This window comes from Ooceraea biroi, chromosome 10 (assembly GCF_003672135.1).
Source record: "Ooceraea biroi isolate clonal line C1 chromosome 10, Obir_v5.4, whole genome shotgun sequence".
NCBI classification, from domain to species: domain Eukaryota; kingdom Metazoa; phylum Arthropoda; class Insecta; order Hymenoptera; family Formicidae; genus Ooceraea; species Ooceraea biroi.
In genome coordinates, this window is record NC_039515.1 from 940,232 (window position 1) to 954,980 (window position 14,749).

General features: G+C 41.9%; 2 protein-coding genes across 6 annotated transcripts; both read right to left on the reverse strand.

Moving 5' to 3' along the window:
• Positions 1-4,800: 4,800 nt before the first annotated feature.
• Positions 4,801-11,650, reverse strand: LOC105280559 (tetratricopeptide repeat protein 7B). Of its 3 annotated transcripts, none has more exons than XM_020032056.2 (15): positions 11,317-11,650; positions 10,573-10,724; positions 10,329-10,497; positions 9,826-9,912; positions 9,021-9,206; positions 8,798-8,942; positions 8,472-8,608; positions 8,106-8,389; positions 7,411-7,599; positions 6,945-7,123; positions 6,405-6,844; positions 6,012-6,250; positions 5,791-5,895; positions 5,550-5,641; positions 4,801-5,148 (listed from the first exon to the last, which is right to left on the reverse strand). In XM_020032056.2, exons 1-15 carry the CDS (start codon positions 11,438-11,440, stop codon positions 5,016-5,018), a joined length of 2,661 nt encoding a protein of 886 aa, XP_019887615.1. In that variant the 5' UTR covers positions 11,441-11,650; the 3' UTR covers positions 4,801-5,015. The 3 variants fall into 3 exon arrangements, with proteins under 3 accessions (XP_019887615.1, XP_019887616.1, XP_019887617.1); XM_020032057.2 differs by having other exon boundaries at positions 9,826-9,888; positions 11,317-11,649; XM_020032058.2 differs by lacking the exon at positions 9,826-9,912 and having other exon boundaries at positions 11,317-11,647.
• A 633-nt stretch (positions 11,651-12,283) lies between these two features.
• On the reverse strand, positions 12,284-14,710 carry LOC105280557 (KICSTOR complex protein kaptin). Of its 3 annotated transcripts, none has more exons than XM_020032059.2 (8): positions 14,461-14,710; positions 14,096-14,343; positions 13,751-14,013; positions 13,497-13,663; positions 13,235-13,407; positions 13,062-13,149; positions 12,699-12,990; positions 12,284-12,613 (listed from the first exon to the last, which is right to left on the reverse strand). In XM_020032059.2, the coding sequence occupies exons 2-8, from the start codon at positions 14,298-14,300 to the stop codon at positions 12,533-12,535; spliced, it is 1,269 nt and encodes a 422-aa protein (XP_019887618.1). In that variant the 5' UTR covers positions 14,301-14,343; positions 14,461-14,710; the 3' UTR covers positions 12,284-12,532. The 3 variants fall into 3 exon arrangements, with proteins under 3 accessions (XP_019887618.1, XP_011339484.1, XP_011339483.1); XM_011341182.2 differs by having other exon boundaries at positions 14,096-14,326; positions 14,442-14,710; XM_011341181.3 differs by having other exon boundaries at positions 14,096-14,326; positions 14,461-14,704.
• Positions 14,711-14,749: the final 39 nt, after the last annotated feature.

Below are 14,749 nucleotides of genomic sequence, written 5' to 3' on the forward strand. Positions count from 1 at the left end.
TATATACTATTTCCACTTTCCCGGTATGTATGTCAGTGCGGCAATTTGACAGTGGTGTCAGATAACGTATAATCACGCCGATGGCGACGGATTAGAACGATTACGCTGAAACGTCTTGAACGATAAACGGCTGTTTATTGATAAACTCTTAACTTGATTATTTTCTTTACAGGCGTCTATAAAGATAAAGGGCCAATACGTCGGAGAATCTCTTTGACTCCTTTCTCATTTTCTCCCTCTCTCTTTTTCGATACCACTCCTTTTCCCTCGCTCATATTCGCCGCGTGCTCCACTTTGAATCGCACACGTATAGATTATATTCTCCGAAAATTCTGCATTGCGTTCTCGTACGTGCACGTGAGAACGACCGCTCTTTCCGATAAGGCGCTCTTTAAAGAATCAAAATTATCGGTAGTTGTTGTAGATTATCGAACGATTGTGCTCATCGATACGTTTATTACACAGCACGTAAGACACGTTAATATCGCAAAAACAGATTAATTTTTCGTCGTTGCGGTCACGGCAAACGTGAATCTTGCGCCGGCTCTCCACAGTCATGAATATCTTAGCATACTTGTGTCATCAAGAGCCCAACTCAATGAATCAATTATTGAAAAATTTCCGTGTATCATCATCGTCAATAATAATTATCGTTACGATTATTCGGTGGCGAACGAGGGGATGACTCATGGCGGCCCATCGCCATCCCCTCGTTCGCTGTGTGTGGTGTCACCGCCTTACAAGCCGTATAAATATCCGCGGAATCGTTATTAATTTTATTAGAAGGCGCGCGGTCTCGCCACAAATGATAATAATATAGTAAATTGAATATTATTAATCGCCAGACAATTCAATGTATTAAATGAAGTATTCTTTCGATCAAACTGGCTAAACGTATGCTAGATGGTCAGCAATCCTCTATTATTTTATTATTATCTGTTGCACGATAATAATATATCCCAGCGCTAATGTGCGTGTCCATCTAGCTGCTTTCGCCCTTAGTGAGACCCTTAGTAAAATTTTTACGAAGACGGTTAGACGCGCGATAAATAATTCAGCGTGCTTCCCCGAAAACGGCCGCGAATCGCGCGCAATGTTCAAACCGTTTAATCGTTTAGCCGTCTCGCATCTGCGACGGAAAAAAAGGAATGCGTCACGATCGCTGGCAGCTGGGTTTTAAGAGAGACAATTTAAAAAAAAGAGAGAGAGAGAGAGAAAGATTGGCGACAGGTGCAGGATAGCAGTGCGCCTCTTGCGGCGCACTTCGTGTGACGCTACACGTTCAGAGCGTTCCGCGCCAACGCTGTGTTCAAAAGAAATCGATTATGGGAAATATAGCCGACACCTCTGGCGTGGAGGTAAAAATAAACATCGGGGTAATTTCGGGGAATCTCGCAATCTTTGATGCTATCGATTTTCCAATTCTTGCTGGTTTTCTTGCGAATAAACACGCGGTTTTTCTATCCTAGAGGTCCGTGTTCGCGAGAATTAAGCTCGCGTCTGGCACTGTAGCAGTAGCCGCGGTATAGCAGCGGTGGAGCAGCGCGCTTACGAAGAGGGCTATCGGGACAGCGACCCGATGTTCTTACGGAGGCGGATGTGCAAAAGCGCGCGCGCGCTCGCCACTCGAGGAGTAACGGGGTTTCTTTTCTCGCGAGAGCGTGCAGCGCGCGGCGCATATCGATCGCTGGCGCGCTTCGGCCAGGAACACGGCGACACGGTGGGCCAGGAACACCCCGTCGTTCGCGTCTTCCCTCGTGTGCGTGCGCGCGCGCGCCCGCGCGCACGTGCGTGTGTTTCTATGTGTGTCGTCCGATGAATTGTTAACCGCTCCGTCGTCGTGTGACCGTGACCGATATATCCCGGAGACGCAGCGGTTACGCGCGCCCGGCGGACGCCCGGCGCGCTGTCGATAAGACTAATTAGCGCGGCGGCGTGCGCGCGTGCAGAGAAACGATTCGCGGCTGCATTCACGCCGGTGAATCTTCACCGCGCTCGCGATTTCCCCTTGTCGCGCGCGAGAGAGAGAGAGAGAGAGAGAGAGAACGCGACGGTCATGGAGTTACGTGGAGGACAAAGAGGGTGGCTAAATGTAGAATGGCTAACGACCGGTCGATCGGCGTTCTACGCGTAGCCCGCGGCGGCTCTGCGGATGCGTAATGCTCCGAGCGCATTACTACGTGCATTACATTGTGCGCGGGATGTATTATACATGTATGTAACTATGTACGTATGCCGGCGACACGCTTCGCGGGTATGCTGGCGCGTCGTGTCTGCGGCGCAGCAAAATCTGATGCGCCACCGACAACGTCTGCGAGGGAGAACGGAGAACACGGAGCGCCGCGTTCCTCCGTGTCCAGTCCCCGCTGGGCAGCCGACAATGAGCGTCGTCAGAGGGTAACATCATTGACGCGCGTCTCGTATGGTCTCGCACGAAGGGCCAGGCCCCATCCCGCTTCCGAGCGGGAGCGGTTTTCGGAAAAGCCTCGCCGCCACCGGCAACGCGGCACCGCACGGTACGAACGACGCGGGGCGGCGGAGCGGGGTGGGGTGGTGCGGCGAGCACGGCGCGGAACGCGCGGCGCGTAGTCGTGTGTCGGGCCTGCGCACGCTGGGACGCGCAATGCGACACGCGATAGAACGGGATGGCGAAAGGCGAAACGGTACGACCGCGGTAATCTCGTTATATGGAAAGAGGGAGGACGTGCGAGCGAGAGAACGGGGGCGTCGAGTCGGGGACGCGCTCCGTACCGGGGTGGGTTTTCTCAGGGTAGATAGGTAGGTGGATAGGCAGGCAGGCGAACACAAACACTGACACACATACGGAGATGCTCACATGCACACGGAAGGTGGAGGTAGGGAATTTAATAGAAGAGCCGTGGTAAAGAATGTTAATTTTACCGTAATGGCATCGGTCTCTCGCTCGGTCACGCTATCGCCCGTTAAAAATTGATATTCCCCGCGTCCTTGCGCGAGGAAACTGATCGCTCGCCGATGAAGGCGGGAGAGTAAGGGAGGGAAAATGGGATTCCGTTTGTTGCGCAATATATCCCAACGCTCGGTGCTTGCGTATCGGCAAAGGGAACCGATTATTTCCGCGTAATCCGCAATATTCCCATCGACGATACAGATCCGCGATATATGGTGGATTTATTCGGTGACATTCGAAGATGAAGAATGCCCCTTTCGCATGGTACTGCCATTGTGCATGTCGACGAGTTCGTCAAAATCGTACCATCCTCGAATTACTTCAATCTCCGGCTAAAAGCAAACGTTCGATCGACGGGAGGATTGCGAGCTACAGTTTTGAACGCGAATAAAAAGGAAGACGAGGAGGGTGGATGGGAGAGAGAGAGAGAAGAAAGAGATACGTATATATACGGCCCTGTGCTCATAGTATTCTTTATTTAAAGAATACTTACAATGTGCGTGGATTAGTATACTACGCGGCAGGGAATGTAGCTTGGATGTATAGTTTTCGAGATATATATATATAAATGAGGAGGAAAGCTCGGACATAAAGCTGCGGCGTCTCTCGGCGCGCTTAGCTCGAAACGGCGTAATGCATCTTCATTACGAATTTAAATATTTGTCTCGCGCGACTTACATAATGCACGGCCGCGAATCCTCGAAGCCAAATCGCGCATTTCCGCCTGCATATCGTTCCAGTTATTACGTCGAGATAGAAAAAACGTAAATCCCCGCATTCTTCCAGGCATCTGCCGAAAACGTCTCGCGATAACTGTCCTCCGGATCGATCGTCGCGTACCATTCTTGCGGCCTAACGGTCAAGCGGAGCGGACGCTTCTTAATGATCTCTCGAGGCCGATACAATTTTGAAATTGCAGAGAACAATGAGCAGTTGTGTGCCGTGCCTCTGCATACGTGTCAATACGCATCGACCCTCCCAGCGAAGGCGATCCAAGGCGTTTTCCCCGAGCTCCCTGTGCGAAACCAGGCCATGCATGTATAACATTATTATATCGATTATACAAAAGAAAATAGCTGCCTCTCTTAACGATAACGCGACTGTCATTTGTGCGTTCTATATACATCCGTTATTAGTCGCGTGTATTTGTCGAGAAAGAGAAAGGAAGAACAAAACGAGAGAGAGAGAGAGAGAAAGGATAATTTTTATTTGCTTAAAAATGAAGGAAAAAGAGCTGTAAAATAGAAAAAGGGAGGGGGAAAGAGAGAGAGAAAGGATGAGGGAGGAAAGGCAGATTGGTTAGCGCGTTGCTCGGATAAAATCCCGCCGTATCGATTTCTATAAAAATAAATTATTACATTTTTAGAGGCATTGCACCAGACTTTTCCGATCCCTCCTTTTCTCTCTCGCTCGCTCTCTCCTCGAGCTGACCGTTCGCAAGTACGTACGTCCGACTTCGCGTACGTACGTGCTTGCGCATCGCGCGCAAATTGGGCCATCACGTATGCGCATTACCGCAACCGCGATAAGTTTGCGCAGTCATCATGTTCGATGCGCGCATCGTACAAACGCGGAAGATCGGATTAGCGAAACAATAATTCTCTCTCCCTCTCTCTCGCTTTGCTTGCCACTGAGCTACGCAATGCAAATGCAAACTTTACCCTCTTTTTTTTTAAGACGTTCTTTGAGTTCTTATTTTGTTCTGTGTTCTATTGAGCAATCAGCAATTTAAAAACAAAACATACAAAAGTTATTGTGCGATAGCAGTTAAGATATTAATATTGCAATATTAAATTAAAAAATCTATGAAGCGAAAACTTTATCTGAAATAGTTGGGTTTCGTCAGGTTTCTAGTTTGAAATTTCTGAAACTTTGGAAGTACGATTTTATTCGAATTTATTACATCGGTTGCAACTATTTGTACAATTACAATATCCTTTGTATTTCTTTAACAATAAGTTTATACAATAGCACAATGAGTCCAGGTACTATTGACGGGAAAGCGAGGAAATGCCCGCGAAGATGCAGAAAGAGATAAACGGTGACTTTATCGAATCTTATCTTAAGAAATCTTAAGAGATTTCAATCACTCGAAGGTCACCGGTATCGATAGAATCGGTAAGATGGGATTCGTCGTCTCGACTTCCAATGCCGTTGCCATACAGTCGCTGGCCGCCTCTACATCGCCCAATGATTCCAAAACCATCCCTAGATTATACCTAAAATATGAATGAATAAAATATTTTCCATATTATTTAATAACTTTTTCGCAACATCATATCGTAATATATATAAATATACATAAATATGCAAGATATAAATTATTCGGAAACTATACGATAAATTAGAAATAAACAACAGATATACTAAAATATTAAAATGTAATAGAATAAGAAGATTATGTACTCGCATCAAATTTATTAAGCGAACACACGCTATTGAGCGGTTTTTATCGAACCGTCTTGTATGATTTATCATGAAGATTATGCGATAACCGATTATGTGGAATACAGATATAATGTTATCGTTACGAGGAGTTATCATTGTGAGATCGTCATGAATAAAATGTGCCTCGACATTTATAATTGCGAAAATTATTATGAGAAAGTCGTGTAATTACCAAGTCTGATGGGAATTTGGATCGATCTTCGCGGCGTCCCTCAAGGTTTTCTCAGCCAGTCTCTGGCTACCCAAATAGTGATAGATAAGACCCTACAAATGGCCGTCAATAATCAGATATGGAAATTGCAACAGGTTTGTTAATTTCTATTGCATCTAACAATTGTATAAAACAAGATACATGTTGAACAAGAAATCAAAATCTACGTTTAAGAATTAATGTACAGTGCAACAATTGTTACCAGGTGTTGCAGACTCTTGATGTGAGAAGGATTGATTGAAACGGCATTTTGATAACATTGTTTCGCTTCTGTATACTCCAGCTTGTACTCGTGCAGAAGGCCACGCTATAAAGAGATAATTGCGCCGGTTTATCGCACAGATACCTTACGTAATGATCTTCCGGGGATTCATTTTCAATCGGAATTCTCAAAGATAATAGCGAGAATAATCGGGCTATTACCGTGTACATAATGTGGTGGCTCAGCGGAAAAATAGCGGTGGCCTCTTGGAGAGATAGGAAGGCGCTATTCGGTTGGTCCAGGATAAGGAAAACCTCGGTGAGTAAGAGCCAGATCTGCAACTGCAGCAGCCACGCCCGTTGCGGTCCTGGCTTCGGCGTGAACGAACTAATCGAGGAGGCGACTTCGGACAGGGCCTGCTCGACTCTCGAAGCGGCTAAAGATTGTGCGTGCAACGAGCCTGTTGGAAATCATCGTCGCGTTCGTAAGTTTTATTATATTAATTTCATTATTTCTGATATCTTTTATATTTATATAAGTATAAATAGTTTTTATATTTATATTTCTTTTTATATCACAGATTAATATTTCTGATAACGGAACCAGCGACTTACTGGAATCCTTATCAGACATTTCCGACGTGTACAGTTGAAAGACGCTTCTGGTCTCGCTGCGCTTCTCGCTCTGTTGTTCGTTACAGCCTACGCTCGTCTGATCCTCGTAAAGATTTTTCCACAGGTGCAACATGTGACTGATGGTGTACAGCGCATCGATGCCACCGATACTCCGCAGTTCGAGATGCGCCTTAACATAGAGGAAATTTAGGTTGTCCGGATATTGTTCCAATACGCTGTTTATCACGTGCAACGCCTCGGAATACTGTTTATGGGCTGACAGGAGTAATGCGAATAAATGCAACGACGGAATGTGTTCTGCTCGTAAATTCAGCGCGATTTTCACGTGCACAATGGCGTCGGTTATCTGCCTGTTTATCGCATACTCGTGAGCCAAGTAATACTCTGCCAAATGATCATTTGGATCGCACTGTTGCGCCCTGTTCGAACAAAAGAAACCATCCTTGTTTTATCAATTACTTAAAAGAAGATTTCTCTACGAGAAATCAATCTTTTTCTTAACGCTTTTTGAAAACGTACTTTTGAAAGCAATCCAACGCGGTGTTCGTGTGATTCACTTTATCCTGTTTCACTATCGTGTTCGTCGAGAGCATACTGTGGCCGATTCCGATATACAGGTGGCATCTGGATTGCATTCCCTGCGGACTCGCCATCTCTCGCTGAAGAGCTTTCTGACTCCACTCAATGCCTTCGCTTATCTGTTCAAAATCATGTGCATGAAAGTAAGAAAAATAGAGCTATAGCGTTATTTCTTGCTGTTAATAGCGGTCCTTTCTTGTCGCAACTATCTAGTTGTAAATCGGATTTGATAGAAGCAAGTAAGCAAAATTAAAACTTTCGAAAGCACAGAATTTTTATCTATTTTGTCTAGAAGAAATTATGCTCTGACAATTGTTAAATATTGTAAAAAATATAATATCCTTTACACTTTTGCGCTTAAATATGCGAAGTCACGATATATGTAGAGAGGAAAAGATCTGCTTACCATATTTAACTGCTCGTAGCACAGTCTCGCGGCCAGCAAGCAGGGCATTACTTTCTGTGGCGATAGTCTGGCGACTACTTTCAGAACCCTGTAAGCGTGCATGTATCTTCCCATACTGATGAGACACAGTGCATATTGCGTCCATATATGTGCCTCTTCGTGCGAAAATTTCATTGCTCTTTCAAACGACTGTCAAGGCAAGAAACAATGGTTAACAAAGCATCTCAATATCATAAACATAATATAAACGTAATAAGTCATCTCAATGACTCCTTTATAATGTCGCCAGTAAATTCATTAATTAATAAATCCTTTTTATTATTGACCAACACTGGCTATACAATTGATGATCATGCACACAACAAGTGTAAAAAACTATTATATTGTATCACAAGTCATTTTCTAAAAATATAAAATTCTATGTATGAGTATTTATATTATAAATTCTTATGAAAGAAAACGAATATAATATAAATATATAATACTCATCCATAGAATTTTATATTTTTAGAAAATGACTTGTGATACATTATAATAGTTTTTCACATTTGAAAAGGACCAAAACCAATGGTCGAAACGTTGTGTGCATGATCATCAATTGTATAACCAATATTGGTGAATAATAAAAAGGATTTAAGTAATAAGTCTCATGTCATGATAAAAGAGGGACAGAAAGGAAGAAAAGCCACCCTCACCTCGTGTAGAAGCTCCACTTGACTCCATCTAACAACGACAACTGTGAGCAAGTCGTAAACAGCGGTGGCGTTCTCAAACGCGTGTATCCTCGCCTCCTTGAATTCGGGCGACTGGCTGAGAACGGCGTCTCGCACCGCCATCGCTTCGCTAATCAGCAGTAATAATATCGTCTCCTCAAACTCGTTTCTTGGTACGAACATGTTGGGTCCCGCGTATTTCTTCGGTTTCCAGGGCGAGTCGGACAAATTGGCGCAATAGTTCAGCCGTCTGCTACTTACGACAGCTACAACAATAATACAGTCTGAATGTTTTTCATTTGCCAAAACAAACGTTGCCCCATTGGTTTTTAACGTTGTTTTAACAACCTGTTGTCTCAGTCTGATCTTCCGGTGGCTGGTAGTCGGCGCCAGTTATACCGCGCAGCAATACCTCCGCCAATTGTCTGGTCAGCGTTACTCGCAGACTCTGAGTAGTCGTGGATTCAACGGCGGATAGAATTTCCCTGTTATAATTTCGAGGTATTCAATTGTCAACAAAGAATTACGTTACATGGAAGTTACAAGCATGCATGCAATGACTCGGCTTTCAAAATTAATATAGATATATAATAATAATGTAAATTAAAATTAATACATATACATGATGAGATATATTATACATCGATTTTGTGAATTGCACAATTTATGCACACCTGTAACGATTGATGGCGGCTTGTATGTTGCCAGTTTGAATGTGCAATATTGGCGCTCTTTGCAGTGCAGTTTCCAAGATAGGACCGATATGTTTCGTTGAACATACTGAAGATGTGGAAGCTGTACCTGTACCTGTACCTGTACCTGTAAATGATAAAATACGAGTTCAAATACGAGGACGAAAGCCGCCCATTTCTCGCGGGATTAAACTCTGCTAATCACCTATACTACTATTCGTGTTTATAGTGGAAATGCCATTCTGTTGTTGTATGGCTATTTTATCTTGCTCTTGTAGATACACCAGCGTCAAGTCGCCGGAAATCTCGTAACACTTGATTATTTGCTCATGCCATTCTGCAATCTTGTACTTTGACTTGGAGTTTGGTGGTAGCCTTTCCAGACAGAGACCTAACACGAATAATAAATAAAAGAAACATTGTAATATCGATATCAATCAGAAAATAATGACATATTTAAAACGTTAATCAACGTTAAACTAAATTTAATTTTAAAAAATATTAAATTCTTTAATAACAATAAAATAAAGAAAATTAATAAAATTAAAAAATTAATAAATTCTTAGTTTGCAGTAGCCAGCAATGTGTGACAACATATTTCGGGAAAATAGAGTTATAGCTTTATTTCTTTCTGTTAATAGCGATCCTTTCTTGTCGCAACAATCTAGTAAATCACATTTGATAGAAGCAAATAGACAAAATTAAAACTTTCGAAAACAGAATTTTTATCTATTTTGTCTAGAAGAAATTATGCTTTGACAATTGTTAAATAGTGTAAAAAATATAAATAACATGCTACAGATAAATGCAAATATTAACATGACAAGATGTCGATACAAATACGTTCTTAACTTAAACGAGTTTTAAAAGCTATGTACAAAAGCGAGCTATTCTATGTTTGAAGAGAACGAATCTTGTGCTAAAGTATGTGTTATATATTAGCGTGCATCACTAACTGAAATTAATTACTAAATAAATATAAGCAAAACGAAGCAAATAAGCATACAAACCTTTGATCGCATACGAGTCTGCTAAAATGCGCAGTCTTCGGCAGGACAAATGTTTGTCTGTGTCTAAAGTAAACGATCTTTCTTTCTCTAAATCATATACAGGCCATAGTAATATAATAAATGAACATACTGGAGGATAATAAATTTACGAATTAAATAAATGCGTCTCTAATTAAACTCGTCGCTAAGTAAAATTAGTGCATATAAATGATGATGAAAGGACAACATATGCGCTGGAATTGTCAAAGTATACAGCTGAAAATTATGCTATCCGTTACATTACATTAAATGCTAATTATGCTTAATGCAGATCTCGCACATAAAAAAAAAACGATATGTATATGTATATCTAATCACATAATCATAAAATAAAAACCTACTGTTAAGAGAGAGAACACAGAAGACTATAAAAAGCAAGCTGTTACATGTGTGCCTCTTCAGATATTGCACTAGAACGAATGTACTACTGTCCTTAGAAAAGTTATAACAGTTAAGTTGCAAACCTTTGATGGCATATGATTCCGCTATAATACGTAAACTTCGACAAGGTAATTGCTTTTCTGTGAGTGTGTCTAGCTCAGCTTGTTCATAGTGATGGAGCGCATCGTCGTACATCCCCATCGCATAGTGCAGTTTCCCAAGCAGCAAGTGAGCATCCAGTACAACCAGAGCCTAGAACGTCATCTATTATTAGAAACTCGATATTTTATATTCAGTGTGACATCTTGTAGATGTCGTCCATTATACCTGTTTGTCCTTTTCATTAGCAGCTAATATCAAGTACTTTCGTGTTTCTACTAGTCCACTTCGTGCTTTGCTAATGTTGGCGTCTATCGGCGGAGACTGTTCTAAAAAACTCTCCAGTCTTGCCTCTCCGCACAAGAAGTTCGCCAAACATTCTGTCGCATGAAATAAATTGTTAGACCATCAGCCCTACGTTCAAGTGTATGTGTATGTCGTTCAGTATATATAATTTCAGAGACTAGACAGAACATTTTAATATCCAGAAGAACATGTAAAAGGAACATTCTCGATAGAATTTATTAATTTTATTATGATACACAAGAAAAGACATTATGCATATGTATACACATGTATGTTATATAAATATTACATTTCTTTTTATATTTGTTTTTATAATATAAAAAGGCAGCTGTATACACAAGAGTGCTGATGAGCATGACGCAGAAAATTCCAGGAGCGAGACTGACACACGCGTCTCGGCATAATTAAATGGAATGATTGTGACACATTTTATTTACGCAAACTCCGCAGTCATCTTTGATCTCTGCGTATGACGTGTTTTTTTTCTCGTAGGAAGTGTAACGCATTACGAAATGCATTGACGAGAACCGTTCAGATGACGCCCACAGGGATAACCTTTCGCGAGGATGAGTGGGAGGGACGTCGTCGGTCGTGATCACGATGAATCCTCATGGAATTGCGCGTAAGATGCGTAGACGAAGGGGAGGGAAAGGGAGAAGCATTTACCGTTGCTGGGGTACTGCACTTTTAGGTGTTCTGCCAGCTCTATAACCTTCTTCCAGTTGCCATCCTCGCGATTCCGATCGATCTCGGACTCGATGCGGAGGGTCTGACTCTTCTTGCTCGTCATCGTGATCTGCGCGCGGTGGCCGGAGTCACCTGGAGGTCCAGATTTCAGTCGGTGCAGCCGAGCAGCAGTGAGCACACGGCGATATATTGATCATCAGTGATGTTTCTCCGTGCGCGATCACCACGAACCATCATGACTGACAGTCGCACACGCGCGCGCGCGCGAGATCACCTGTCCCGTCCCGCGGCCGCGGCGGCAACAGTTCGCTCCGAATGCTTTGAATACAGCGCCGGACGTGACTGGTCGCTGGTCGCGGACACGTGCGCGTGGCGACCTGTCATGTTTACCCCCACGCGCTCCGCCTTCGAGTCCTTCGACTTCGACTCGCTTCAGCCTGACGCGATCTGTTCCGGAGATGGAACTTTTTTTTTCTTTGTTTACTCGATCTATTCTTTTTTATTTTTCTTAAAGAAGAGATATTATTGTTTCATGTCCGTTAAGATACTGCCGTGTGGGTGATTTTAAATTCAAATTGCTTGAATTAATTGAATGCAAGGTTGAATTGTAAGATTAAATTTTGCAAGACTTGTCTGTTATTCAAATTTCATTCCAATATTTTCAGTCCCACGTAAAACTGTATGAAACTTAAGACTCAACTATAGAGAACTTACGAACGCATCTATAGACAACGCGGTTGTATTGACGCATTGTGCAGAAAAGTCAACCAATCACATGTCTGGTATGAAACGCGGCCGTTTTTTATATTAAACATGTGATTGATGAATTTATCTACGCATTGTTTGTACAGCTTTCTATGGATAGATTTTTGACGCAGAAATGTGTATTCACTGCCAGAATGGCATTTTTTATATTTATATTTTCGAATGATTTATTACACAAATAAAAAATATAAAATTTGAGAATATATTTAACAAAATATATTGAACAAAATACTTGTTTTAGTGTACATAATTTTCTAAACATAATTTTCCCCCCTTATAAATTTAAAATGTAAATTAAATATATCCTATATTTTTCTATCTTTCAAGTTTCCTACTAGTAAATTATAAATCATGTGTAATATATAATATACAGTATACAACAAGAATATAAGATATATACAAAGAGATTATCTCCTGTCTCTCGCAAATGTTACAAGTTTTCCTGAGTTAACATATTCAATAATTCTTTGTAGCGCTTCTTCCATTTTGTCCGTATGTCCGCTACATTATGCTATTAAAAAAATAAAAGAATGTGCATTATATTATAAAACAAAATTCGTACTTAAGATTAAGTGTAAAGTACAAGAATGTAATACCTGTAATATGTGTACCCCTCGTTGCGTGAGTACAATCAATTCCTTTATTCCATCGTTCGTTATATCCATGTAGCTTATAAAATGCACAGGGGCGTCGAATAATTTTCTAGTGGCTAGTTCCCATGTATCATTTACCAACGCAAAGATCAGAACTTCCTGGCCGTAAGTGCCAAGCAGAATCTCGTTTTGACCGTCCATGTTTATGTCCGCTATACAGCAACACAGGATACAATCGGACGATTCACTGCCGTTCAGTATTATGTCCTGTTTCAATCCATTCTCCAAGATGTTCCTAACGACAGGGACATATTATAATTCTCTCTCCTGAAATCTTCATCCGTTATTCCACAATGTGCCACTTACTCGAAGACAACAGCGTTACTCGTATTCGAAATAACGACATTTAATTTTGGGACGTTATCCGTTGATTCTTTCTCAATAAAGTTCTCTGCTGAAAATTTTGATGATTCTCTTCATCTTTGATAAACCATATACGTACATCACAATATTACACACTAAACTGAAACTATACTTACAACTGATGTTCACGAACGCTGGTTTACTAAAAGTGTTTTCTTGTGGAAAGACCACCACGCTAGGTACAGGTTTGTCGTATCTCAGCAGCCAGCTCCGAGAAATTTCTAAGTCCTCCACGTTTACTATGGCAACTTTGACTAGACCGCATTCGCAGCCGACGGCGGTGACTCTTCTAAGTTTTTTAGCGTGAAATATACATATATATCTTACGTAATACGTTCGAGATATTACAGTAAATCAATCTTTTTTTATTCTACGAACCGCTTGTAATTGTCGTAATAATAAATGTTGATCCATAATGCGATTGCTTGGATGTCATGCAGTTCCGGAAAATGTTTCTCGATGGAGGACTCGCTGTAAACGTGGCTCAATTTGTCTTCTCTTATCATGTGAATCTTGCAGTCGCTTCCAGATATCAGCCAAACCACCTGCAACAGAAGTAATGTTGATTAATTGCGCCAACACTGCAGAGCATATTGACAAGAACGTTTAGCATCATCTCGTTGTTGCTTTACCTCATGCATAGAATTTTGTTGCGGTAAGATAGTGTGATACAAGTGGTAGGGGGTATACGACAGCTCTACCATGAGACAATTCTGAGCTATAGCCTCGATTGAGCTGCCCTCATCCCCCTCACCATCCACCGCACCCTCCGTGTATATGTTCAGATACCTCTCAATTGTGTCTGTGCTCGTTTTCATGATAGTTATTCCTATCACAAAACTGTCTCCAGTGTCGGACTTGTTGTAAGCATCGATGGAGATGATTTCTGCACCACCTGAAGCAAGCAGAAAGTAAGTTTGTACATTCTTGATTTTAAAAAAGAAAGACACATTTTATTCTGAATGTAGCTTACATACTAGGAATATACGTAAACAATAGTTCCTTCACCATAGGCCTCAGGAATTCCGACATTTGATGATACTCGCAGGAATAGATTTTTCTTTTCAACGATGCCACCAGTAACTTGTTGGAACTATTAGGCGAGCACAGTTTGGTCATCGAATAAATGTTCCCCTGTGATGCCAGGGGAAACCAATGCGCGTCTATGAGATTACTCATCATTCCAAATCGTCAGACTGACAAGACAGCTGTAAACAATCATATTCTACTAATCATATTCAGCATTCATAGAAAAAGAAGAACAAGAAGAGATAAACACGTCTACCTCAAACTGATATCATAAATTGAGGTTAAATACATTACCATTCACGTAAACACCTACCGAGCACGCTTCCGCGATCATGCTCCTTCCTCCTTCCTAAATTACATCTGTCAGCCTCTAATCGCCCCGTGTCATCCTTAAAAAAGTCCAATTTCTTCGACGTTCCGATCTCGTGCGGTCTTGAAACCTAACCTAACTCAGCGTGGAGCAGCGGGAAGGTTAAAGAGAGGGAAGTCATATCTCTGTTTATTTAATTCGGCGCTCGAGATTCGTAACGCCGGGGGTACCCATCTACCCGAGACGTCGCAGGGATTTCGCAATTCCTTTCGCAATCGCGTCGCCTTGGCCA

Coding starts and splice junctions, on each gene's coding strand:
- LOC105280559 (XM_020032056.2), bottom strand. CDS start 11,440: ATGACGAGCAAGAAGAGTCAGACCCTCCGCATCGAGTCCGAGATCGAT. Junction 7,124..7,410: donor GCTACGAGCAGTTAAATATG/GTAAGCAGATCT, acceptor GATTTTGAACAG/ATAAGCGAAGGCATTGAGTG. Junction 5,896..6,011: donor GCCACCACATTATGTACACG/GTAATAGCCCGA, acceptor ATCTCTTTATAG/CGTGGCCTTCTGCACGAGTA.
- LOC105280557 (XM_020032059.2), bottom strand. CDS start 14,300: ATGATGAGTAATCTCATAGACGCGCATTGGTTTCCCCTGGCATCACAG. Junction 12,991..13,061: donor AGTAACGCTGTTGTCTTCGA/GTAAGTGGCACA, acceptor CCCTGTCGTTAG/GAACATCTTGGAGAATGGAT. Junction 12,614..12,698: donor GAGGGGTACACATATTACAG/GTATTACATTCT, acceptor TTTTTTTAATAG/CATAATGTAGCGGACATACG.